Source organism: Capsaspora owczarzaki, assembly GCF_000151315.2.
Source record: "Capsaspora owczarzaki ATCC 30864 unplaced genomic scaffold supercont2.2, whole genome shotgun sequence".
Classification (NCBI taxonomy): domain Eukaryota; class Filasterea; order Ministeriida; family Capsasporidae; genus Capsaspora; species Capsaspora owczarzaki.
Genome location: NW_011887293.1, coordinates 103,852 through 127,040, shown reverse-complemented (window position 1 = coordinate 127,040; position 23,189 = coordinate 103,852). Strand labels below are relative to the sequence as shown.

At 52.8% G+C, this 23,189-nt stretch overlaps 8 protein-coding genes across 8 annotated transcripts; 3 read left to right on the top strand and 5 right to left on the bottom strand.

The window, feature by feature from the left end:
- Positions 1-14: 14 nt before the first annotated feature.
- On the bottom strand, positions 15-2,153 carry CAOG_01223 (hypothetical protein). Its single transcript, XM_004349688.2, has 8 exons — positions 1,929-2,153; positions 1,579-1,689; positions 1,336-1,472; positions 1,143-1,262; positions 899-1,045; positions 783-810; positions 215-653; positions 15-119 (listed from the first exon to the last, which is right to left on the bottom strand). Exons 1-8 carry the CDS (start codon positions 1,971-1,973, stop codon positions 61-63), a joined length of 1,086 nt encoding a protein of 361 aa, XP_004349738.2. The 5' UTR covers positions 1,974-2,153; the 3' UTR covers positions 15-60.
- A 642-nt stretch (positions 2,154-2,795) lies between these two features.
- Positions 2,796-5,636, bottom strand: CAOG_01222 (hypothetical protein; the record flags this gene model as incomplete). The annotated part of the gene is made up of 10 exons (XM_004349686.1): positions 2,796-3,352; positions 3,479-3,616; positions 3,699-4,025; positions 4,100-4,279; positions 4,351-4,498; positions 4,588-4,667; positions 4,760-4,806; positions 4,877-5,047; positions 5,221-5,304; positions 5,413-5,636. The coding sequence occupies 10 exons, from the start codon at positions 5,634-5,636 to the stop codon at positions 2,796-2,798; spliced, it is 1,956 nt and encodes a 651-aa protein (XP_004349736.1).
- A 418-nt stretch (positions 5,637-6,054) lies between these two features.
- Positions 6,055-9,376, top strand: CAOG_01221 (hypothetical protein). The gene is made up of 14 exons (XM_004349677.2): positions 6,055-6,066; positions 6,239-6,312; positions 6,377-6,457; positions 6,570-6,635; positions 6,725-6,808; positions 6,897-6,980; positions 7,067-7,150; positions 7,240-7,323; positions 7,383-7,466; positions 8,043-8,126; positions 8,216-8,299; positions 8,388-8,471; positions 8,562-8,639; positions 8,752-9,376. The coding sequence occupies exons 2-14, from the start codon at positions 6,245-6,247 to the stop codon at positions 9,296-9,298; spliced, it is 1,512 nt and encodes a 503-aa protein (XP_004349727.2). The 5' UTR covers positions 6,055-6,066; positions 6,239-6,244; the 3' UTR covers positions 9,299-9,376.
- A 334-nt stretch (positions 9,377-9,710) lies between these two features.
- On the bottom strand, positions 9,711-12,581 carry CAOG_01220 (hypothetical protein). The gene is made up of 6 exons (XM_004349667.2): positions 12,376-12,581; positions 12,026-12,108; positions 11,481-11,800; positions 11,381-11,405; positions 10,817-11,215; positions 9,711-10,678 (listed from the first exon to the last, which is right to left on the bottom strand). The coding sequence occupies exons 1-6, from the start codon at positions 12,570-12,572 to the stop codon at positions 9,792-9,794; spliced, it is 1,911 nt and encodes a 636-aa protein (XP_004349717.1). The 5' UTR covers positions 12,573-12,581; the 3' UTR covers positions 9,711-9,791.
- Positions 12,582-12,923: 342 nt separating this feature from the next.
- CAOG_01219 (phosducin-like protein 3) lies at positions 12,924-14,331 on the bottom strand. Its single transcript, XM_004349666.2, has 4 exons — positions 14,052-14,331; positions 13,567-13,710; positions 13,256-13,464; positions 12,924-13,129 (listed from the first exon to the last, which is right to left on the bottom strand). The coding sequence occupies exons 1-4, from the start codon at positions 14,285-14,287 to the stop codon at positions 12,990-12,992; spliced, it is 729 nt and encodes a 242-aa protein (XP_004349716.1). The 5' UTR covers positions 14,288-14,331; the 3' UTR covers positions 12,924-12,989.
- A 293-nt stretch (positions 14,332-14,624) lies between these two features.
- On the top strand, positions 14,625-16,185 carry CAOG_01218 (translationally-controlled tumor protein). Its single transcript, XM_004349665.2, has 3 exons — positions 14,625-14,685; positions 15,088-15,158; positions 15,616-16,185. The coding sequence occupies exons 1-3, from the start codon at positions 14,658-14,660 to the stop codon at positions 16,030-16,032; spliced, it is 516 nt and encodes a 171-aa protein (XP_004349715.1). The 5' UTR covers positions 14,625-14,657; the 3' UTR covers positions 16,033-16,185.
- A 31-nt stretch (positions 16,186-16,216) lies between these two features.
- On the top strand, positions 16,217-17,582 carry CAOG_01217 (hypothetical protein). The gene is made up of 4 exons (XM_004349664.2): positions 16,217-16,501; positions 16,712-16,758; positions 16,880-17,200; positions 17,317-17,582. Exons 1-4 carry the CDS (start codon positions 16,249-16,251, stop codon positions 17,419-17,421), a joined length of 726 nt encoding a protein of 241 aa, XP_004349714.2. The 5' UTR covers positions 16,217-16,248; the 3' UTR covers positions 17,422-17,582.
- On the bottom strand, positions 17,469-21,498 carry CAOG_01216 (hypothetical protein). Its single transcript, XM_004349663.2, has 3 exons — positions 18,534-21,498; positions 18,113-18,423; positions 17,469-17,988 (listed from the first exon to the last, which is right to left on the bottom strand). Exons 1-3 carry the CDS (start codon positions 21,377-21,379, stop codon positions 17,666-17,668), a joined length of 3,480 nt encoding a protein of 1,159 aa, XP_004349713.1. The 5' UTR covers positions 21,380-21,498; the 3' UTR covers positions 17,469-17,665.
- Between the last annotated feature and the right edge of the window lie 1,691 nt (positions 21,499-23,189).

Genomic DNA, 23,189 nt, shown 5'->3' with positions numbered 1-23,189 from the left:
AGAATAAATTAAAGCTGTAATTTTCTTGCACATTTGAAAACAAACTTTTGCAGTCTCTGATCACCCATTCCGTTGCTCTTCCAAAACCAAGGTGTGTTGCTCATTGCGAGCGCTTTGAGCTACAATATCCAATATCAGGCAATCAAACGGGGGGAAAAACGAGACAAGCCAAATGAGTTGAAAATCAGTGCAGGACGACACGGCATTTACTCACCTCCGCGTAGTGCCGTCCGCACCCCAATGGCAGCAGACGCCGAATGATCGACGACCGCGGGCTCGGCGGGCATGGCATCAGAACTTGGCTCGTTAAAATCATCGTCGAGCTCGTTTTCGAGGTGGTAGCGCTGCATGAACAGCGCGACATCGCTCACAATAACCAAGCCTTCGGGCTCAATCACGTACGAAAAGGACGCACACGGAGCGATGGGCGACTTGGCGATTTTAACCGTGCGCAATTCGTCCGTCACATACTCGACCACCAGGCGCGTGTTGACACAGTGCGACCAAGTGTTGCCGAGAGCCGCCGTGACCTGCGCTTCCACGTTCTCGACACCGTCTGTTTCTCGTTGGGCGCTCGATGCTCCGCCATAATTGTTGCCATCGAACGATGCACGCATGCTGACGCTAGTAGTGACTTGATTTGTGACCACGATCTGTTGCGTTGAGTGTGAGCCACAAGGAAGAAACAACAAATCAAACAAATCAAACAAATCAAACAAACAAATCAAACAAATCAAACAAGAAATGTGGTTGCAAAGCTCAACACTCAACAAAGCACATACCGGTATTGAAAAGGACTCTGCCAAGTATCTGAACACAAGCAAAGAGTCAACAACCATTAGTAACAAGGAAAACAGAACATCAAGAAGTACACATCGACATGACGACTTGCACGCACTTTAGGACGGATGCTACATTCGAAAGATACGCTGTACGCTGGACCATGCTCTTGGAATCATATTCCTTGCGCACGAGCGAAGCCACAGAGTCGAGGATGACCAGCTTTGCGCCCCGCTCAACGATTGCTTGATCCAACGTGTCCAGTCTGCCCAACGAAAGCCAGTTCAAAAGGATTAACAAGCAGGTTGCGCAGTGTCAGCACCGAAAACTCTGCCACCATCAAAAAGCTTGATTGGTAGTACCTGGCCATCAAGCTCTCGCAGGTTGCTTCCGAACAGATCAAAATGCGATTCGCAAGCTTGTCGACTGCTTCAGCATTGTCATAGACATGCGGATATCTGGCGACGGCCATCTCAACAAGCCTGATACAATAGCCACAGCAATGGTTGGAACCAAACGACAAACTCTTTCTTTCAAGCCCAAACTCCTACAAACCTGGTGGCACTGAACGCGGACTCTGTGTCAATGTAGACGACACCGCCTCCCAAGCCACCATGTTCGAGTGGAAGCGACGCTTGCACTGCCAGCATCATGCAAAATTGCGTTTTGCCGCAACCTGATGGACCGACAAGCTAAAGCAAAAAAAAAAAAAAGCAAAAAAAAAGCCGAGCATTTAGCACACAAGTGAGTAGCAAACCGTGGATTGCACTCGACACCAAAACGAACGCTTTGCTCTACCTCTGTGATGGTAGAAAACGCAAACCCTCCTCGCAATGCTGCATCGAGCTGCGCAAGAGACGTTGGCAGGAACGTTGATTCTGTCTTGCGAGAAATGAGCATGTCGCTCACCTGCCAACAACAACAGCCCAGCACAAAACATGCAAACACAAATGTGCATCTCGTTAGACAAGGATGAGCATAGAACCAATGGTTTTCCAAGTGCGCGTTTGCATGTTTCACTTCAGGGTTTCAAGTTTGGACGTGAGTCGCATCGCAGCTCATGCCCCAATGTGTCCGTCTCTCGGCAAAACGCCCCCCCCCCAACAACACCGTTTTCTGACTGACGACTTGTTTGCAAAGCGACTCACGCGTCGGGGCACTGGCGCGGTTGCGTGCGAAACAGCCGCAATCATTGCGTCAAACGCGCTTCGAGGCAGGTCCAGCGACTGGAAGAGCTCGAACGGCGTGCGGCAGAGCACATCCTACAACAAGACCAACGACGCACTAGTGAGTGAGTGTGTCGAGGCGACGTCAAACAAGCAGACACGAGCAAGAGCGAAGGCGGCTCGTAAAAAAAAAAAAAAAAAAAGGCGGGAAAACCAAGAACGACTGAGAGTGCATGCAATCCGCTCGCAAAGCATTGCGTCGAAGGGTTCTCAACGCACAGCCTCAGAAGCACAGTGATGCCGCGTTGACACGATGGATGTGGAGTGGAGCGATGCGGTGTTGCGGACGACTCACTTTGCAAGTACGCAAGGAATGACGCTCAAGGACTGGCTGCGTCGCCGGGTCGATGGCAGTGATGCGCTGCAGGCGACGCGAGCTGAGCGGCATTTATGAATGAATAGTAGATCTTGGCACAGAGAGACAATTGTATTCAAGGCGGTGCACGGGTGGTTGTTTGAAGAGTGAAGAGTGAAGAATTGAATGGAAATCGAAAATGCAAAAAGTGAAACAACGACTGAAACACTCCAACATGAAACAAAGCACCAGCAATATACATAAACATTGAGCTGACAAGGCGCAAAGTCGCAATCCGTGTCGGTCTGGGTTGACTTTGGTTCGTAAGGTACGTGTACGCCCAAGCCTGACTGCGTTTGGAATTCACCCCTGAAGGAGATGTGAATTTGTGGCCAGGTCCTGCGCGCGGGAGAGCTAAACCCTACTAGCACTGCAGGTACTTCCCCAGCAGCGCCGCAGCGCCATGTTGCTCCAAGTCGAAGCCCCCCCCCCGTTCACCATTCCAGACATTCGCGCTTGCTGTCATCGTCAAGTCCATCCTGCGATCGGCGCCGTCTCTTGATGCCCTGATTGCAGCCATCATGCTCGACGGGTGAACCACGATTCCTAGCTTCCATTTCGACGATATCCAACACTTGATTCATCACCTTGTCCAACTCAAGATCTTCGGCAGAGTCACAAAGCTCGGTCTCGCAGCAGATGCTCTCCAAAGCTGACTCAGATGATGGCAACGCATCAGACTCCAGAGACTCTAGTGCAGCAAGGAACGAAGCATCTTCGGCCGTCAGAAGCAAGTATGGATCATCCTCATCTATTTCGCCGCCAGCGATCCCATCACGGGAACGACCCTCCGATGCACCGCTGGCTTGAAGCACATCGTTGGGCAACACAGAAGTAGCCGAGCGAAAACCGCGGCAGTCGGGGTCGTAGCACCGCTGTGACCATGTGCGAGAGGACAGGTCCACCACGTAGTAAACGCCATTCGACTTGTGCTCGCGATCAATGTTATGACACCATCGATTTCCCGAAATGTCATATAAGAGACACATGCCTACAAACCAAAAGGTGCGGCGCGAGGGCGGGGCGACGGGGGGAGGGAGAGAAAGGCGGCACGAGGTCATGAGCAACCAATGCGAGTTTAGCATTGCCGCATTCTCACGGAAACACTGGTACTTACTTTCCGAAAAGTGAATCCAACGGCGCAATCGAGCAGGTGGCCCCATCGCTGACGCAGCGTTCAGAATGAAAGCGTCGACTGCAGGGTAGGGTGAACTCGCCTCACCCTGGCTCGTTCTGACGTTAGCCCCGCCGACGGCTTCAACAAACACAATCGAGCAACGTGAGCTGCGCGCATGTACGCGAAAACAAAAAGTAATCACACGAGCAAGATGTCGTACTTGAGCTGGTGGCAGCGGTGAACGCTTTTCGACGTGGAGCCGCTGAAGCCCCTGGCCAGCTGAGGATGCGCACGCCTTGTGAAAAGGGAACGTTACAAATCAAGGAATCAAGAAAGACGGCATGGTGAAAGGCTCGCTCGCTTGCAGACCAAACCTTTTCAGGCAAAGTTGCAGTCAAACTGGCAGGCGTGCTGGGAACGACCATGGGCAATCCCGTCTCTGAACTTTTGGGAATGCGCGAGTTTTGCTCGGAAGCGACGAGGCGCACGCGTTTCCCTTGTTTGGAAGAGAGGTAAATGCGAAAGTTGCGATTCCGCGAATACACACCTGGGTACGAGGGCACAAAGTCAGTCACAAAAATCAATCCAGTCAGGACGCCAAAACAAAAGAGTAGCTGTCACACATCCACCATTCAACGGCCACTCTCTTGCCTCGGTCAACCATCAGCGTGCGAGTTCCTTTATCAGTGCAGGCAAATAGCACTTCAACCTCATCGGCTCCGATGCCGACCTCCGCGGGCATCGTTGATGGATCCGTCCGCCAGCACTCTGCTTGACCGGCCAGCCATTCAACGAAAAGACCTGATTGTCGGGTGCATGAATGAACGATCAGCTTGTTCTGTTTTTTTTTTTGAAAAGAGGAGGACACTTACCAACATGCTCGTTGCTCTGAAAGGCTGCACCGGGCAAATTTACAATTAAATGTCTCGAAAACTTTGCTTGCGTCGTAGAATCAAGATCCAAAATCTGATCTCGCGCAACCGTGATTGAAAACCATTTCCGAAACGCATATTGGATTGCCTGAACGCATTGGAGGAATACGTGAAGGTCAGCTCTGCGCAATCGAGCACGCCATTCTAGGACGCGACAGCACTCACTCGAACGAGTACATCAATCGCCTTGCACCCGTCTAAAGTCGGGTTGAGGGAGGCATTAAACTCGACGTCAAAGTACGCCTTGCAGACGCAGCCTGCAATGCGGAACAATGGTACGATTGTCATGAGATGGATTGCGCTCATTGATTGGCAAGGCCCCCCCCGCCAACGCGTTTTATATTCTTACCATCTGGAATGACTTCATAGTAGTGCCGTTGATCCGACAGAAGCTGACTGTGTTGCGCAGCCAGCAAAGTCAGCGACCTGAATGACAAAATCCCCCAGCTGCACAAAATGCCGGTACCTGTAAACGTGCCAAAATTCGGCATAGGAAGTCACCAGAAACTTGCGCCGGCCCGCAGTAAAGTTTGGTGCCTCGAATGCAAATACATGCACCTTGTGGAAGCACGAGCCGGCAAACGCAAACGCCATGTCCTGTTTCGGGAAGATGCGCCACACATGAAACAGCGATGCGCTGTGGCGGCGTTCCCATATTCGCACAGATGCAAGTATTCACAGATTAAATTTTGGGACAAACCCCTCTTGCGTTAGCTCCCATGTCGTAAGTCACAGGATGATGCTGCAGGTGGGGGTGGAGAGCCCTGTTGGTTTTGGCGGGAAACACACCGAATCGTGGTCATCACTCACCTGAAGGGATTCTCGGCTGGAAGGTGCGTCCGAGCAAGCCGAGCTGCGACTGCTCTGTAGTGATCAAGCTTTTGCTTCCATAGGCTGTGCAGTCGAGTGCGGACGAAGGTTCAGGGAGCGTGAGTTCGCACGAGGATGCATCTCCCGCCAAAAAAAAAAAAAAAGAAAGAAAAAGAAACAACCAACACTCACAGCTCGCGGCGCCGGGCTTGAACGAGCCGCTTGGTCGGTACATCAAAGCGCTCGGTTGTGGACGCAGTGGGCGCGTCCAAAGTGGCCTCGGCGTGGATGGCAGGAATGGCGGCTGCGTGTCCAACAATTGAATCAGAATTCATGTCGGGACCAGTTTCACGCTGCGTAGCCGCATTGCTGCTGGACGCGGAAGTGAGTGTGGGCTTTGGACGATAGAACGACATGATTCGCTCGCCCTGAGTGGGGTGCGGGTGGAGAAGTGACCAAGCAGTGCCTCCCCCAAACACGCCAATCCAACAATTCTCGACTGAGCTGCTCTGAGCTCTGTTTTTTCACGAGTAGATGGCAGTCGACATTCGGTTTGTCACTCCAGACGAAACCTTGAGCCATCGCCCCCTCATCCCGGAGCTGGCATGATGGATACATTTTGTGAATGGCTCTACGAGGAGGATTCCTCGTGGTCGAGGGAGATGCGGCGGCGGCGCGTTCAGACTCGAGAAAAAGGGCAAATTTCTCAGACTTTCGCTTTTGTTTCTTGTTTGTTTGATTCCTTTCTTGAACGTTTCCCAATACTCATCATCCGAACTCGTCGTTGTCCTCGGTTGAGGGCTTTCATTTCATATTTAGTCTCAGTCTTCATGTGTTGAATCTCGCGTGCGTTTCGGGTACCCCCTCTCCCCACTCCTGGGGCTCTGCGCCCTGTGATTGAGAGATGACCCTGTGCTTGTGCTTTGACTAAGAGAATGACGATGGAGAACGGGATTGGTGGGCGCGTGAACGAGAAGCGATGCGAGCAAACTGACTGAGAGCAAACGTTGTAATGCAGGCAGTTATGGATGATATGAACGAGCTCCAGCGCGAGCTGTATGACAAAGTCAAGAATGCGACTGAAGGGCTCGAGTAAGAGAAACCCCGACGTTATTGGAACAATGTGAGTGTGCGCATGCTGACGAATCGGAACCAGTCTGAATGAGGAACGGATTGACGATGTTGAAGCTCAAGCGATAGCTGAAGCACTCAAGGTGAACACGCTGACTTGGCTCAAGTATGTCACATCACTTTGTACTGATGCATTTGGAGTCAGTGGGTGGCGTCAACAGCGGGTAGGCATGGTACTCACTGAAGGAAGGGATACGAACAGGTTGAAAGAAAATCAGATTGGATCTTGGAGCGCAAGCCATTGCTGAGGCGCTCAAGGTGAACACAACGCTGACTTATCTCAAGTAAGTCTCCCACTTTGACTGGTGTATGTGAGTGGGTGAATACAGCAGAGAGCATTTAGAGTGCTCACCGATGGAGGGGATGTGGACAGTCTGGACGGCAATCAGATCGGCGATGCCGGAGCGAAGGTGCTTGCTGAGGCACTCAAAGGGCACACGACGCTGACTGGCCTAGGGTAAGGCATCTCACATTGAGTCTTGCATGCGAGTGGGTGATTTCAGTAGAGTGCAGCAAGGGCGCTCACTGGTGGAGGGAATGGACAGCTTGAACAAAAGTCAGATCGGCGAAGTTGGAGCTCAGGCCATTGGTGAGGCACTCAAGGTGAACTCGACGCTGACTATGCTCGAGTAAGGCATCTCAAATTTACTGATGCATTTGCGTTGGTGATTTCAACATAGCTTAGAATGCTCACCCATGGAGGGGATGTGGACAGTCTGGACGCCAATCAAATCGGCGATGCTGGAGCGCAGGCCATTGCCGAGGCACTCAAAGTGAATACGACGCTGACTTGGCTCAAGTTAGTCTCCCACTTTGACTGGTGTATGTGAGTGGGTGAATACAGCAGAGAGCATTTAGAGTGCTCACCGATGGAGGGGATGTGGACAGTCTGGACGGCAATCAGATTGGCGACGCTGGAGCGCAGGCGATTGCTCAGGCACTCAAGGTGAACTCAACACTGAAGAAGCTCTTGTAAGTTGCTGTGATTTCGGAGCGTATTCTGAACACCGACTGATTGCGAGGATGGTCAGTCTGGACGCCAATCAGATTGGCGATGCTGGAGCGCAGGCCATTGGCGAGGCACTCAAAGTGAACAAAAGGCTGATCGACCTCAGGTAAGGCACCTCGCTTTCATTGATGCTTGTTAGTGAGCGATCCAGCAGAGAGCATTTAGAGTGCTCACCGATGGAGGGGATGGACAGTCTGGACGGCAATCAGATCGGCGATGCTGGAGCGAAGGTGTTTGGTGAGGCACTCAAGGTGAACTCGACGCTGACTATGCTCGAGTAAGGCATCTCAAATTTACTGATGCATTTGCGTTGGTGATTTCAACATAGCTTAGAATGCTCACCCATGGAGGGGATGTGGACAGTCTGGACGCCAATCAAATCGGCGATGCTGGAGCGCAGGCGATTGCTCAGGCACTCAAGGTGAACTCAACACTGAAGAAGCTCTTGTAAGTTGCTGTGATTTCAGAGCGTATTCTGAACACCGACTGATTGCGGGGATGGACAGTCTGGACGCCAATCAGATTGGCGATGCTGGAGCGCAGGCCATTGGCGAGGCACTCAAAGTGAACAAAAGGCTGATCGACCTCAGGTAAGGCACCTCGCTTTCATTGATGCTTGTTAGTGAGCAATTCAGCAGATAGCATTCAGAGTGCTCACCGATGATGGAAGGGATGTGGACAGGCTGAGTGAGAATCACATTGGCGACGCTGGAGCGAACACGATTGCTGCAGCACTCAAAGTTAACACGACGTTGACTTGGCTCAAGTAAGTCTCCCACTGTGACTGGTGTATGTGAGTGGGTGAATACAGCAGAGAGCATTTAGAGTGCTCACCGATGGAGGGGATGTGGACAGTCTGGGTGAGAATCAGATTGGCAATGTTGGAGCGGAGGCGATTGCCGAGGCACTCAAAGTGAACACGACGCTGACTGTGCTAGGGTAAGGCACCTCACGTCGAGTCTTGCATGTGAGTGGGTGATTTCAGCAGAGTGCAGCAAGGGCGCTCACTGGTGAATCGAGTGGACAGTTTGCACACAAATGAGATTGGCGATGACGGAGCTTGCGCGCTTGCTGATGCACTCGAAGTGAACACGACGATGACTAAGCTCCTGTAAGCCGCTGTGCGCTTTGCTGGTATCGAAAACTGAGCCAGTCAGGTATACTTGCTATGTTGTCCATCCCCACTCATGCATTGCGACAGTCTAGACCGTAATTGCATGACCTACGGATGTTCCGCGCTTCTAGATGCACGCGAAGACAACTGCAGGCTGGAGCTTACGTAGGTGCTGTTTTGTGAACTTGAACATGAGAGCCTCTTCCCACGCAAGTGTTCCTCGAACCAATGGATGGCCGTGCTGACTGCCCACTAATTGTAATTGTTCGCTGCACAGCTTCGACGACCAGATTAATCCTCTGGCTTTCTTCAAACTTCCACGATTAGTAACTGCTGAAGACCTCCAGACCGTCTTCCTCCTGCTGACCAGCGGACTGCAGCTGGAGGATCAATCCGCATCTCTACCGGCACTTCCAGCTGAGATTGCCGCGCATATTATGGACGAAGCGCACTACTGGCAAGGCGTGCAGCATACCAAGCGATCACGGTTTTATGATGATTCCCCCGTGCTGAAAGTCACACTGCCTAAAAGGATTAGTGGAGGTTCGGTTCGTGTGAAGTCAATTCACGTGGCTCGTGGGATGGGATATCAGGGCTGCCGCCCCGAGGACGACTATTTTGATTTGATTTTCCGAGATGAGCAAGGTGTCATTCGGTACGAATGTGCGATATCCCCGACCGAGTTTTACGAGGGGAACCTCGAGTGTGCGACGATCCGGCCAGAGACTACTCCCATCCTCCGGGAAATGCGCGGGGGTTGGCAAGTTCAAGTTCGACCCAGCGAGAATGGAACTGTTCTGTTCGAGACGATTTATTTCGAATGAAACTAACGACAGATTTTCGCGGAAACCCCCCCTGTGCCGTCCGTGGGTTTTCCAGAGCCGTTTCAATTGTGCTGCTGTGTGGACGAACAACTTGTGAAGCAAAAAAGGCGTTGGTTCTGTTGTCAACATTGCAAAAGCTCTCGCATTGCTCTTATACGAAACTGGTGGGATGTTGTCAATGCAATTGATAAGAAGTTGACGCGGTGATCTCAGTTTTTTTTTTTCGATTTCTTGAGGCACCCGAAACCATTGCCCGAAAAGCCAGGCTTGCAGGCGCACGAGTAGTTTCCAGGAGTGTTTGTGCAGAAGGCATCACTGCTGCATGGGAACGGGATGCCATTGCACTCATTCGTACGATCCAACCGAATTTGTACACGTCTGGTTGCAGCCACCGTTCAAGGTGGTGCACTCGTTGATGTTGACGCACTGTTGCTATTTATAAATTCCAAAAACATTGACCAGCAGTCTCTGGCAAAGCACCAACAAACAGTATTCACAGCGGCCGGAGGGTCAGGTTGTCGACGGAAATGATTTCGCCGCGTTCAATGCTCGCCAGCCGAACGTGCAAGACACCGCGCGCCGGGCAGAGATGGAAGGTTCCTGGAAGCAAATCCTCGAGCGTCTTCACTTGCCGGGCAACAAGACCAGAGCTCGTCAGTACAACACGAGGGACGGATGAGGAATCGACGCCTGTAATGCGCGCAATGAACGGGCGGGGTGAGGCAGAAACCTGCAGCTGGAGCGAATGGTACGTCGGACGCTCGAGGGCAATCTGGACACCGCGATCAATCACAGAAGCCGCGTGCGGATGTACCAGAGCAACTGCGGCCGCCGGAGTGTTGACAGCCAAGCCTTGGGGCCAGACAGCCTCGACAGCCAAAATCGGCAATTCAGTGTTGCTCCAGGCCACACGCGACGGGGCCAGCGCGCTTTCATACAGATGAATGGGAATGACGGCGCCCACACGCTTGTACACGGGGTACTGACTCAAAGGGAACGGCAGGTCGCGGCCAGTCGTGCCGCCTTGATGGACGGCCGTCGGGTCAAACCAGTAGACCCACGAGTCGATTGCATTGTCGGAAGCATTGACTGCATTCCGCGGGAAGTTTACAGTATGGCTGGTCGTGTTGTCGACAATGGGTGACACGAAGAGGTCGCTCCCAAGCGAGTAGTCAAAGTTGACAATGTCAATGAGCTGATCCGTGTAAGGGCGCATGATGGATGAGCCCGATGCGTATGCCTGCGCGCCAAGCGAGAGCAGGTAGGGTGCAATCTCATAGTGGGCGTCCACAAACGTCCGGTAGATGTCTGTTGTCGAGTTATCCGTCGGATTGAATCCCCAAGGGCGGTGCTCGCCATCGCCACCGTTCTCCATCAGACCTGTGGGCAAGTGCCAAAGGATGTAATGATCGAAACACGAGCAACCCTCTCTCTTTCTCTCTCTCTCTCTCTCTCTCTCTCTCTCCACAGCCAAAACACTTTCGGTTCATCACCTCTCTTCCCGCACAAAAGCCGTACCAACAAAAGCGCCAAGCTGAGCCCAGCGTAGGAGCACTTGAATGGTACGGGCATTGTCCCCAAGCCGGTAGCCACCAATGTCCGAGCCGAACGACACGTAGTTGTTGGCAGCAGAGTAGATCATGTTCTTGAGAGCATCTTGCAGCCCTTCAAAAGTCGGGTCCTCGTCGCCCACCCAGCCAGAAAAGACAACGTCACGCGGGGCAAATCTCCAGTACACGTAATTCTCGTACGAGTCATACGGGCGGTTCATGCACAGCGTCACATTGCCGTTGACTTGGCGAGAGTATTCGAAAAAGTCCGTGTAGTACAAATTTGCGTACTCGCGCTCGGTAATAACGCCCTTGTGCGCAAGAATGCCACCTTCCAGCTCCACCTCAAGCAAGAAGGGATCCGTTCCTAGTCCGAAACAAGTGATCAAAGGAGGGAGAGGTGGTTGATGAGAGGAGAAGAGACGCAAATGGGTAATGCCAGTCATAGAAACAAACCGACAACCAAGCAAAACCAACAAACAAACAAAACCAGCAAACAAACAAAAAAACAAAACACAGGATGATTTCTCACCATCGTTCTTCCAGCCGTCGTAACCCTATGCCCCACAAGAAAAATTAGCCGCTTCTCCACGTCAGCAAGTACGGCACCACAGCAACGCTCCTTTCCCTACCTGCTTGAGTTGATTGTCCATCAGTGAATGATAGAACGCGACTGCATCCGGATTGGTATAGTCGATATACGCCGCATCGCCGTGCCAGTAGTGAATGATGGCGTCCTTTCCCGTCAACAGGTGCTTGAGAAGATAGCCGTGTTCTGACGTGTAGTTGTACAGCGGTGAAGTGACGGCGATCGTGGATGTGGCCCACAGAATGACCCGAACGCCCTGCGCGTGCATGCTATCGATCAAAGCCTGAGGATCTGGGTACTTTTTGGTATCCCACTCGAACGTCGTGTAGCTCGTTGCCCATCCAGAGTCAATGTCATAGCCACCTATTGAACGAGAGCAGCGACGTGACAAAAAAACAAACAAACAAAAAAACAAGCAGACAAACAAAACAAACAAGCAAACAAACAAAACAAACAAACACAACAGGAAATTTCAGCCAGTTTGCAACAGCATGTTATTGTGAAGAGCTGATCGGTTATTCTCAGCTGGTCGCCATATGGATTGAGGAGTGTCAGTTCATTGGGGGATCCAAGTCACCCACTCCGTACCAACGCGAATCTGGCGGTCCAGGTATTCTTGAACCAATTCAAGCGATGCATTCTGGCCAGCCGGGCCGCTTGCGAGCCAAACCCTGTGCAGTCCAACCAGTCACCATCATCCATACACACATACGCAGAGATATCAGTCAGTGGTGCATTTCACGGATTGAATCGCGATTGACGATACATGTATTTGAAGAGCGATCAAAAAGCGAGTTGCTGCCGCTGTTTTGATGGACGCGATGTTGACCACCTTCCCCCCCCCCAGCATTGCACGATGCACATCCATGCAACGGAGGGCGATGATAAAGTAGCAGCGCAAAATGCAATCCGGATGAGCGTCGCGCGTGCGGTCGTACCAATGCGAGTGAGCCCAGTCGGCGTACGGAGCGGCAGCGAGTTCAACCGGCGGGACGAGGAACAGGTCGCGCTGATGGTCACTTGAAACCGCCGCAGCGAGCGCCGGTCGTGACTGCGTATGGATGGCCGCCGATAGAGCGCACGTTGCTGCCAACGCAAGCACAATGCGGTGCAACAGTCGCAGCTGGCGATGCATTGCGCCACGTAATTAGGAGTGGAGCAAAATCAAAACAAGAATAAAAACGGAAACCATACAAACTCAGAAAAGAGACGACCAAAAGTAGAAGGAAGAATACAAAGATGACGAGAGAAAAACACAAGAAGAGAAAAGCAAAACGGCTTCAAAGCAAAGCGCACGCAGAACGAGAGGATGTCAAGTTCTGAGGAGTCTGGTCGTGCACACTGCGCACCGTCCGAAAGCGACCCTTCCAGCAAATACCAATCAATGAAACTGGAAACCAAAGCAGTCCTCTTTCAATCACTGGGATCCATCAAACTCCAAAAACAATCAAAAACAAAACCAACCAAAAACAAAGAAAAAAAAAAACCTGGAAAGGCATTTAATGATGGAGCAATACAGTAACATCAAGCGCTTTTGCATGCGTTTGTTTGGCTATTCGTCGTCGTCAGAGCCATAGCCGCCACCGCCGCGGATCTTGGAAGTGAGGACATCCTTGACGGCGTGCTTGGCACGGGGGTTTTCAACGAGTTGGCTTTCAACTGCACCGATTTGCTTGAATGCCCACTCGAGGTCTGTTTGACGCATGAGGGTGTGGAGTCGCCGATGAGAGGAGAGAGTGAGTGAGAGAGTGAGAGAGTGAGAGAGTGAGTGAGAGTGAGGCGAATGCGTCATGAAAAGCAAGAAACAAAAAACCCTACCGTTCGGAGTAGTAGTGTTGCCACCGAAAGGAGTGATGCCAACAACTTGCTTGACCATGTCGCCGTTGCGATAGACGAGGAAGGTCGGCAGGTTGGCGTCCGGGTAATTCTTGATGCAGTCGGTCGAGATGCTCTTGACAAACTTTGTCTGGGGGAACTTTTTGGCAAGGGTGCGCAGATGGTTGTTCACCAAGACGCATTGCTGGACACTGCACGCATTTTGGTGTGAGAAAGAAAGTGCGAATCGTGAGTGACTGAGCACGAAAAACAAGAGCATCCTCGACGCGTCCAAAACCAGCAGTTGCACAAACCTGTCCTTGTACAAGTGCAAGACGACCCAGACGTCCTTGCCGGCCTTGTTGACCTGGTCGACAAACTCGTGCGAGCCAATGTGGAGCAGATCGCCAAACTTTGCCCGTGATGCAGCAGCGCGGAGCTCGTTGATGCGCTGGTTTCTGCAGCAAGGACATGATCCAAAAAATACAACATCAAGTCAGTCAGAATATACTCTATCACGAGCATATGTTTAAGTCGTCTCTGCATTCCCTTTCCCCTCCCAATGTGATACCGGTAGTAAAAAAACAAAAAAAAAAAAAAAACCGCCAATACTAAAAGACAATAGCAATGTTTGTTTGGCTTTTTTTTTTTTTTTTTTTTTTTTTTTCCGCGAAAACTCATTGTCAGCCTTTTGGGGTTTTTGCCCGCGCCTGGCATCCACCGTCCTCAACAGGGCCACGTAGGGACATCGACGGCAACGATTTTTGTCAAGAAGCGCCAATGGGATGACTGCCCGCACCGGTAGGCGAGGATGACGGCCTCGTCCTCGTCGTCTTCGAGCTCGTCCAGCTCGTCGAGGGTTGCCTTGCTCAAGTCCTTCTTGCCAGAGGCCTTCTCGGCGATCGACTGCTCGACCATGGCAATAAAGTCCTCCTCAGTCATCTCTTGCTCGTCCTTGGACTTTTCCTTCTCGGGCAGGATGCCGTGGCGCCGCAGCGCGTCGTTCCATTCCGTGTCCGCGTTGGGGTCTTGCATTTGGGTTTTGTTTCAAACAACGAAAAAAAAAAGGACGAGTGGAGTTCAGTTCGTCCAAGCTTGGCATGTTCAATCGGTGACACTGGATGCAAACATGGTGCTTCTTCATCGCACAAGACGGGAGGGCTAGGGTTTGAAATCGAGGATTGACAACAACAACGCTCTGTCAAACATGTCAAACTTGTTTCAGCCGTTTCAGCCTTTTGCTTGCTTTTTGTTGCTTTCGATGGACAGCCCGTCGCGAGTGTTGCTCGTCCATCAAATTAACACAGGACTGAACGGTTTGACGTTCTTTTCCCCCTCCCCATTGCATTACTGCTTTCAGAACTCTTAGAAGGGCCACTCTTCATAAACCAAACCACACTTCACAATGCTGATCTTCAAGGACGTCATCTCTGGTGAGTTTGTCGCAGGAGCCCGATTTCAAACCTTGGATCAGCGTGAAAAATGCGCGAAATGTCAACACGTCGAGATCGACGCCAAGGAGCATTGAGGGGGCAGAGGGAAACGGCCTGAGAGTAGCGAGCGGGACAAAGGTTGCGTGGGTCGCAAAGTCACACGTGCGACCTGTTTCGCTCTCTGCAGCGTCCCAGCCGCTGCCGACCGGACCGCTCCCGCCGTAATCCGTTGGAGAACCATCCACTCTGTCGGATTGAGCGGGACAGGGGCGGCTTGGGGTCTGGGATGGTCGCTCAATCTGCAGTCAAAGTCGACACTTTGGAAATTTTGTCGTTTCTGAACATTTTGCTGACTTTTGTTTTTGTTTTTCTTGTTTCATTTCGGTTTTGTGTGACTTGCAGGCGACGAGGTTGCCTCTGACTCTTTCCCCCACAAGCTCGTTGACGACCTCTACTACGAGGTTGACGGCAAGGTAAAGCGGCTTTGTCCCCTCCCCCCCCTCGCACGACGCCCCCCTCTCAACGCCGCACAGACGAACGGAAAAGCGCGAACGCAAAAATCGCAGTGAAAAATGTGACGGAGCATCGACCGGCCTGCTCGACCACTGTCATGGCACAGCAAGATCCGTGCATGAACCGTTGAATACAGTGGAGTTGGCGGCTCTCTGATGAGGCACTGAGCTGAGCGGCACGACGAAGAGCGCCGCGTTGCCGGTCCAAGCAAAATCAGAACCCACGTGTGGTCGGTCTATTGGTCGCTCGATCTGGAGCTTGGACGTGGGCTGTTCTCGGCTTGCGATTGGAGCAGTTCCCGAGACAATCGCACAGATGACCCATCTCCGCCAACTCTCACCACTTGAAACACCGACTTGAACCTTCTCACTGACTTTTTTTTTCCTTCCGTTTTGTCTGATGTCTTTTTTTTGGTAGACCATCTCCGTCAAGGAGGGCATTGACGATTCGCTCATCGGTGGCAACGCCTCCGCTGAGGGTGAGGATGCCGATGATGGCGCTGCTGACGGCGTCAAGAGCGTCATCAACGTTGTCTACTCGCACCAGCTTGTTGAGACCAGCTTTGACAAGAAGTCGTACACTGCCTACATTAAGGGCTACATGAAGGCCATCAAGGCTCACCTCGAGAAGAACCAACCCGAGCGTGTTGATGTCTTCACCAAGGGCATGCCCGAGATTGTCAAGAAGATTCTTGGCAACTTTGACAACTACCAGTTCTTCACTGGCGCCTCGATGAACGTTGACGGCCTTGTTGTCCTCCTCAACTACCGCGAGGACGGTGTTACCCCTTACTTTATCATCTTCAAGGATGGTGTCATCCCCGAGAAGGTGTAAAAACCTCCCAATCAGCTTTTATTGTCTTAACCCACCCCCTTTGTTGTTTTTCGTCTTTTTTTCTTTGCTTAAGCCTCCATTTTTTTTTTCATGTTTCTCTCCTTTTTCTCTTTCTTGATATTGTTTTAATACATGGTTTTCATTTCTGCACAACTTTGTACTGTACAGTATCGGCTTCTCAGTCCATCATCTTCTCAATCTTCTCAAGCAGTCAAAATGCATCTTCGGCTTCAGCTTGCATTGGCATTGGCGCTGCTCGTTCTCGCACCGTCTGCGGCCCGCGCACAGGACCCCGACCACCCGGACTGGTGCGTTCCTGCGAGCATGGCCATCCAGTTCTCTGGCGCGTGGGACGACCAGGACATGTTCGACCGCAGCGTCATGCAGCTCGGCGGCGTCCGCGGCATTGCCTACGCGACCAGCTCCAGCGACCAGGTCCAGCTCCGCGTGTCCTGGACTGGCCAGCTCGGTGAGTTGTTGTTGTTGTTGTTGTTGTTGTTGTTGTTGTTGTCTTCACAGCATGCTCAAGCCAACTCTTCAGTTCGTGGTCGAGCCGAGGCCACGCACACAGAAGACTCGCTCCAAACTCGTTCTTGGATCTTTTTTCAATGACCACGACAAAGCAAGTCAAACCTCTTGTGTAGCGACTGACAATGGGTTGATATGATGTGCATGACAGGTTTCATCTTTGACGAGTACCTCATCTGGAACGCACGCACTGGAATCGTACGTCCATTGTCGTTATTCTCATCGTTTTGTCGCGCACCCGACAACACTGTTTTGTCGTTTGGTAACATCAAACCTCACTCGATTTTTGATAACTGTTGTCGCTGTGTCAACATGACAGGCTCAGCTCGCTGCTGTCGCGATGAGCACCACTCCCCTCTCGTCGCCGATCTGCTCGACGACCAGCGTCAAGCTCGACGCGCCGCCGACCTTCTGCTCCAACACCACGGGACAAACCCTCATGTACCAGGAGGACGTGCGCTATGGCTTGGCTTGGAGTGCCGAGCGCTACTTTGCCAATAGCAACAGCACTGGCAACATTCGCATCGACATTGTTCGTGACGCAAACGATGCCACCACCGCCTATCCGCTGATGCACATGTTCTACAGCGACGATCAACTCACCACCGTGATGATGGCCTTTAACAACTACCGGCCATTTGTACGTCGAGTCTCAATTGTTGTTGTTGTGGCGTTGTGGATGTGTGAAGCTCATTTTTTTTTTCGTTTTTTTTTTTCGGGTATGTTTGTTTGTTTGTCTTGTGTGCTGTTGTGCAGGTTGATCCCGACGTGTTCACCTTCCCTCCGAGCTGCGCCTCGGTCTCATCCATGCCCGAGCGCCCTAAAAATCTCCCTGCTGCCCCTTTTATGCCGCGTCTGTGATTGAGTTTTGTAGTTTTGGTTGTAAGCGGCTTTGGAAATGGTTGTAAGCGGCTTTGGAAAGAAATCCAGTTTACACGAAAAAAACGAACGCAACAAACAACAGAAAAAACAAAAGGACGAAGTATCACAAAGTCGGAGCGATCAAATCAGGACGAGTCACACATAAAAACAAAAAGTATGCTACAGTACAGGAAACGGAAAAACAAAAGACCTTTTGCCCCACAACTCCCAACACGAGTGTCATCTACGCAGACGCTTGAGACGAAGCCGGTGGCTCGGAGCCAGCAGCGGCTGAGGCCGCCGGCGTCGTTCCTAGACCACTGCTTGCGGAAGGGGTGGCAGGAGGCCGCAGTTCGGGCAGTGGGGTGTACGTGTGCGTAACAGCTTCAATGATGCCCTCGGCAGAGTGCTTGTACCGCGCGGCCTCGATGCATCGCAAGGTGGAGTTCCACTTGGTGTTGCACATGACGACATGTCGGAACTCGGACTTGATGCCAAACCAGCCGTCAATGGAGCTGGCCAGAGAAGTGTGCCACGAGCCGCGATGGATGATGCGGCAAATGAAATCTGCAAGGGCGGAGGGAGGAAGCACAACAAAGTGAGAGGGAGATGGAGGCTTTGACACAAACAAACAAACAAACAAACAAACAAACAAACAGGAAGAAAAAAAAAACCAATGCCTTGTCTGTACCTTCGTTGTTGACACACATCTGAAGCACCTCCTGACGAGTGTAGCCGAACAGTCGCTCCATCTCTTGGTTGACGTAGACGGACGCGCGCAACTCAATCACAACACCTTGGGCATCGGTGACGGGTTGAAACTCGATCTTGATGGCGGCAACTGGCCAGTCGTCCGCAATGCTGCGTTCGAGCGGGCTTTGCAGCGTCCATACCAATTCAAACGGGGTGATGGACTTGCCGATGGCGCCCAACAAGCTCTCGAGCAAGCAATTTGCGTAATCCTTTGGCATCACCAAGAACATGAGCGAGACCGGGAACCGCCTGCAAGAGAAAGAAGGGTGCGAAAATCATGGATTCGAGAGTTGGCGACACAATCAAAAACAAAAAACAAACCAAGTCAACAAAACAAAACCCCAAAACCCATGTCTTACATTTGATTCAAAATTTGCGTGCGATGCGACGCCTGTGCCAGCGCATTGGACGACATTTTGACGAGCCGGTTGGCAATCAAGTCGATGAGAATTGCAAGGAAGAGGATGTCCATCGGAGTACCAGAGCAGAACATTGCGCATGTGAGAGAGCCAAGTGACGCTGCTGGCGCGCTCGTCAACATGGTTGCAATGGTGGTGGTCCGTCCGTTGGTGTCCAGTTCTACAATGTCTGTTGTTTCGGGTGGCGGCATGAAGCGATGCGTCTGCATGGCTGTCGTTTCTTGCGTCGAAGCAAGGGCAAGTTGAAGTTGCGATGGTCTTGAGGTGTGAGAGTCTGGCAAAGCTACGTGCTGTAGCACGTTGAGCGGGGTTACAAACTCGGGTGCCTTGCTGTTCAGAGCGGCGAGGGAAGCCGAGGTGACCCGCGCCGTGCCATTGTGTGCTGCATTGACAGCTCCGAGCACGGATGCCGCCGCAGCAGATGGCGTGAGAGGGACGGCCGCATCACCGTTGACAACAAGCGGCAAAGCCCGACGCCCAAAGTTGGCAAGGTCCGTTGATGTGAGGGTTGACAGAGGCGTTTCCCCGCCGGCAGCGGCTGTCGAAGCGTCCGACTCATTCGCCGGCGTGGTGTCCACCCCCTCAGCTCTACCGCTGCTGCCAGATGTGTCCATGGCGACAGTGGTGCTGGCACCCGGATCGTCAGGACGCGGCGGCGAAAGCCCTTGCGTCGAGCTGGCAGGAGAGCGCTTGTTGATATTGACGTTGTTGCTGGGGATGGCGGCTGCGGACGAGCGGGTAGCGCCTGTCGAGGTGTCCATGTCGTGCGCGGTCGTACTGGCCGAATGCATGGGGGAGTCTCGAATTATTGGCAATGGAACTGCTGGCGATGTCTCAGCGAGGGAGTTTCGGTGGCTCTGGGAGTGTGGCGAGTCGGCCGAGTGGTGTGACGCCGCCGTTGACGTCGCTGATGGCGGTGGCGATGGAATGCGATGTTGCAACAGGCGCGGCGAGATTGGCACGGGGTTGTTGGGCGATGTAACCAGCTGTGTCGGTGGGACAGTCTGCGGCGAGAAGGTCGATGTGGTGACGCTGGCGAGGAGCGTGTCGATGGACATGAGCTCGCGCTTGTTGGGTGGAACAACAACGGCAGGGCGCGAAGACGACGTGGCTGCAGGGGCGGTGGTGCGAGCGGGATCGAGTTTGATTGTGTCCACCATGGATGCGTGCGAATGCGACGCGTGCTGGAGAGTGGCATTGCCGGGCGTTGCTGGGCCAGGCGTGGCAAGCATGGAAGGTGAGAATGCGTTAAAGGAAGGCGATGCCAGGCTGGATAGCGGGAAGGGACTTGGTTCGAGCAAGGACATTTTGCCCGTTGTGTCTTGACCAGAGTGATGATTGTTGTGCGACACGTCCATCGCCGCCATTTCGTCTGAATCCGAGTTGGAAGCAGCGGATCCGGTAGAGTCCGCTCCACCACCACCACCACCACCACCGCCACCACCAGCAGCAGCAGAACCGTCTTGGAAGGAAGCCCGCCCGTTCATCACTTGGAAGCTCATGGCGACGGCGGCACTAATTCCTGCAGCCGCCGTTCCAACATTTGTTGACGACGATGACGAGGATAACGTTCCTCTGCTCGCGGAGGTGGACGCGCGTTTACCAGCTCGCGCATTGGCGGCTCCCATGATTGGCACGACTGAGCCGGCGAGCGACGCGATTTCGCCGTCTGAGCCGCTGCTCCCGGCATTATTGTGCTTCATCATGAGATTCGCCGCCGCCGCCGTCGATGCGGAGGCAACGTCGGCGCTGTGCATTGCAGCAGCAGCGGCCGCCATCATTGCGAGCTGTCCCTCCGACGCCTGAGCTTGTGACGCTGGATCGTGGTAGACTGGCTCCATGGTCGCCGGGTTATACAGCCCAACGGCCGTGCCCAGGTCGTCGTGTCCATGATGACTATGATGCTGATGCTGATGCTGATGCGGGTGATGCGGATGGTGGTAGGCCTGGTGCGCCTGACTGGCTGCTGCTGCTGCGTTCTGGTGGTGATTCTGGTCCTTGTGATTACCGCCGCCCACTTTGCGCCCGCGTGGCTTGTGCTCGACGTCGATGCACTGGTCCTCACGCTTGAGGCGGATGCATCGCGTGCATGGCCGCGCAGTCTCGCAGGACGACTTGGCGCGGTTGCATGGAACACACGCTTTGCCAATCCGCGCCGAGCCGCCATTGTTCATGGTTGGTGCTGTCGTTGGTGCTGCCGTCGCGGCTGCTGCTGCTGCTGCTGCTGCTGTAGGCCCACGCTGCTGTTGCTGTTGCTGCTGCTGCTGCTGCTGCTGATAAAACTGCTGGGCCGCGGCGTCCTGCTGCTGCATGGCCGCTGGTGGGGGGAAGGCCGCGTAAGGGTGGTGGACGAATGCGGATGAAAGCGGCTGCATGGCTGCTGCTGCCGCTGCCGCTGCCTGTGCTGCTGCTGCGACCTGCGCCGCTGCGTGGTACTGCGCTGCGACGTTGGACATGCCGACGACAGGGCCTGTGGGGAACGGGTAGGCGCCGAATGCCGGTGGCTGGGGGACTGCGTACTGTAATAAGCCGGCGGTTGAACTTGCTGCCGCTCCCAGCATCCCCGGTCGACCGCCTCCGCCAAAGCCCATCACGCCTGCAGGGCCAGCACCAGCACCCGCACCAGCACCAGGCGAGGCTGACGATGGGCTGTGCACGAGTGGCAGGTTGGCCATGTTGGACCCCCGCGTCAGTGCCTCCAGGTTGCCCGCGGCCGACGCGGACGCTCTGCTGTGTAAGGCGAGCGACAAGGCCGGGTGCGGCGGTCCGAGCTCCACCTCGTCCATTTGTATTTTGCTCTCGGGATGTTCTGCGACCTTGCTTTTTTGAATGTGAAGTGTGTTGTTGTGTGTTGTGTTCTTGTTTCTGTGTTTGCTTGGTTTGTTGCTTGTGCCCTGTGCTGTGCTGTGCTTGTGTGAATGAAAAACAGAAGCAAGAAAACAAGGACAAAATAAAAAGTGAGGTTTTTTGTTTTAAAAAAACGGAAAAATCACAAACAAACAAACAAACGAACAACAACAACAACAACAACAACAAAATGCAACAATAACAAAAGTGGAGCAAACAAGATGAAGGACGAAGTGGATGAGGAGCAAGAAAAGGGAAGGGAAGGGCAATGGGGATGAGTGGGTGGCTGAAAGTGGCGTAGCGTAGAACGAGACAAGTGGGGAAAACGCGCGGATCTACTCACTCTCACTCACTCTCTCACTCTCTCTCTCTTGCTCTCTCGCTCTGTAACTCTGGCTCTGGTGTAGCGCTCACAAACTCGTCGTGCTCTCGTGTGTCACAGCAAAGCGAGATTCAGAGAGAGAGAGAGAGAGAGAGAGAGAGAGAGAGAGAGAGAGAGAGAGAGTGAGTGAGAGAGAGAATCACCAAAATCGCATCGTGCGGGCTTAACAGTAAAAATTCGAGCAATCCCCCACCTTTTTAAAAAACCACTCCAAACCGCGACAACAAAAGAACGCCGACACTCGGAGCACGTCTGAGTCAGCTTGTGAGAAATCAGTCCACTGGATGATGCGGGGTTTGGAAGTGATGGAAAGAGAGAGATGAACAGCGAGCGTGGGCAAGCACGATAAAAATGCTGCGACACAAAGGAATCAATCTGCAAAACTGAAAGCGTCCGCTCACGTTGTGCGGATTTTTGAGCGAAGGGGATTCAGTGCTCGAAGCGAGCGAGCTCACCGGCGCTGTGTGCATGGATTGTGTGTGCATGGATGTATGCAAGTGTCAAGTCGACTTCGGGGCGAGATGGGGCAGATGAAGCGAACGAGAGAGAGAGAGAGAGGCAAGAATCAACCACTTGCTTTTTGGTAGGCGATCGTGGTTGGCTGTTTGGCTCGTGCTGGCTAGCGAATCGCAGCAAGTGTTGCTTTTCTTTTTTTCTTCTTCTTTTTCCCTGACTCATCAGACCAAACCCCTCCACTCCCCTCCTCACGTTCCAATTCCCATCGTCCTCCTTCGGTCAGCTCCATACGCCCTCTTCCAATCCATCCATCCATCCAGCGACAGACGCGACTTGGGGTGGGGCGGGCGACGAGGCGTGGTGATGGATGGCAATGCCAAACTTCGCTTTTGGTGTTTTGCTTTTGCTTGGCCGGCACACATACAATGGGGGACTCAACGGGCTTGCAAAATGTCGGTTGTGCAAATGCAAAAGACGAAGGAATGAAAGTCGTACGCAATGGTGTCAGCCTCAGCCTCGACAACTTGAGGAGTGAGTGCGAAATTTCAAAAGCAAAAACACCACACAATAACCAAAAACGCAACGAATTTCGGCGACGTTGCTTCCCGCTTGCTACCTGGAGCACATTTCGCATTTGATGCCCAATCATTCAAAGGATTGGAGGTTGTTCAAGTCAGTAGGGAAAAAAACCCCTCAAGGAGAGAAGAACAACAAACGCTGCTGCTTGTTTTCTCAAAACTCCGAAATGCGCTCACGTCTCCAATCAAGCAAGCACAGCTCATTGACACACAAAACCGCGCAAAAAATTGCCAAAACGCCACAGAAAGCTTGAATCAACAACAGGCGATCAGAAGACGCGGACGCGTTCTGACTGGTCGCTCGCACGCTGCGGCGCGATCACCGACTCAACC

Excerpts from the sequence above, each read along its gene's own strand:
- CAOG_01223 (XM_004349688.2), bottom strand. The coding sequence starts at position 1,973 with ATGATTGCGGCTGTTTCGCACGCAACCGCGCCAGTGCCCCGACGC. Across the intron at positions 1,263-1,335 it reads TCCGCGTTCAGTGCCACCAG|GCTTGTTGAGATGGCCGTCG; the intron begins GTTTGTAGGAGT and ends CTATTGTATCAG. Across the intron at positions 1,046-1,142 it reads TGCGAGAGCTTGATGGCCAG|ACTGGACACGTTGGATCAAG; the intron begins GTACTACCAATC and ends TTCGTTGGGCAG.
- CAOG_01220 (XM_004349667.2), bottom strand. The coding sequence starts at position 12,572 with ATGCATCGCCAGCTGCGACTGTTGCACCGCATTGTGCTTGCGTTGGCA. Across the intron at positions 12,109-12,375 it reads GACTGGGCTCACTCGCATTG|GGTTTGGCTCGCAAGCGGCC; the intron begins GTACGACCGCAC and ends TGGACTGCACAG. Across the intron at positions 11,216-11,380 it reads CGACGGCTGGAAGAACGATG|GAACGGATCCCTTCTTGCTT; the intron begins GTGAGAAATCAT and ends GTTTCGGACTAG.
- CAOG_01217 (XM_004349664.2), top strand. The coding sequence starts at position 16,249 with ATGCATCTTCGGCTTCAGCTTGCATTGGCATTGGCGCTGCTCGTTCTC. Across the intron at positions 16,502-16,711 it reads GTCCTGGACTGGCCAGCTCG|GTTTCATCTTTGACGAGTAC; the intron begins GTGAGTTGTTGT and ends TGTGCATGACAG. Across the intron at positions 16,759-16,879 it reads GGAACGCACGCACTGGAATC|GCTCAGCTCGCTGCTGTCGC; the intron begins GTACGTCCATTG and ends TCAACATGACAG.
- CAOG_01218 (XM_004349665.2), top strand. The coding sequence starts at position 14,658 with ATGCTGATCTTCAAGGACGTCATCTCTG. Across the intron at positions 14,686-15,087 it reads CTTCAAGGACGTCATCTCTG|GCGACGAGGTTGCCTCTGAC; the intron begins GTGAGTTTGTCG and ends TGTGACTTGCAG. Across the intron at positions 15,159-15,615 it reads ACTACGAGGTTGACGGCAAG|ACCATCTCCGTCAAGGAGGG; the intron begins GTAAAGCGGCTT and ends TTTTTTTGGTAG.
- CAOG_01219 (XM_004349666.2), bottom strand. The coding sequence starts at position 14,287 with ATGCAAGACCCCAACGCGGACACGGAATGGAACGACGCGCTGCGGCGC. Across the intron at positions 13,465-13,566 it reads TTGCACTTGTACAAGGACAG|TGTCCAGCAATGCGTCTTGG; the intron begins GTTTGTGCAACT and ends AAATGCGTGCAG. Across the intron at positions 13,130-13,255 it reads CAACACTACTACTCCGAACG|ACCTCGAGTGGGCATTCAAG; the intron begins GTAGGGTTTTTT and ends TGCGTCAAACAG.
- CAOG_01221 (XM_004349677.2), top strand. The coding sequence starts at position 6,245 with ATGGATGATATGAACGAGCTCCAGCGCGAGCTGTATGACAAAGTCAAG. Across the intron at positions 7,324-7,382 it reads TCAACACTGAAGAAGCTCTT|TCTGGACGCCAATCAGATTG; the intron begins GTAAGTTGCTGT and ends GAGGATGGTCAG. Across the intron at positions 8,127-8,215 it reads ACGACGTTGACTTGGCTCAA|TCTGGGTGAGAATCAGATTG; the intron begins GTAAGTCTCCCA and ends GGATGTGGACAG.
- CAOG_01216 (XM_004349663.2), bottom strand. The coding sequence starts at position 21,379 with ATGGACGAGGTGGAGCTCGGACCGCCGCACCCGGCCTTGTCGCTCGCC. Across the intron at positions 18,424-18,533 it reads ACGCAAATTTTGAATCAAAT|GCGGTTCCCGGTCTCGCTCA; the intron begins GTAAGACATGGG and ends TTTCTCTTGCAG. Across the intron at positions 17,989-18,112 it reads GATGTGTGTCAACAACGAAG|ATTTCATTTGCCGCATCATC; the intron begins GTACAGACAAGG and ends CCGCCCTTGCAG.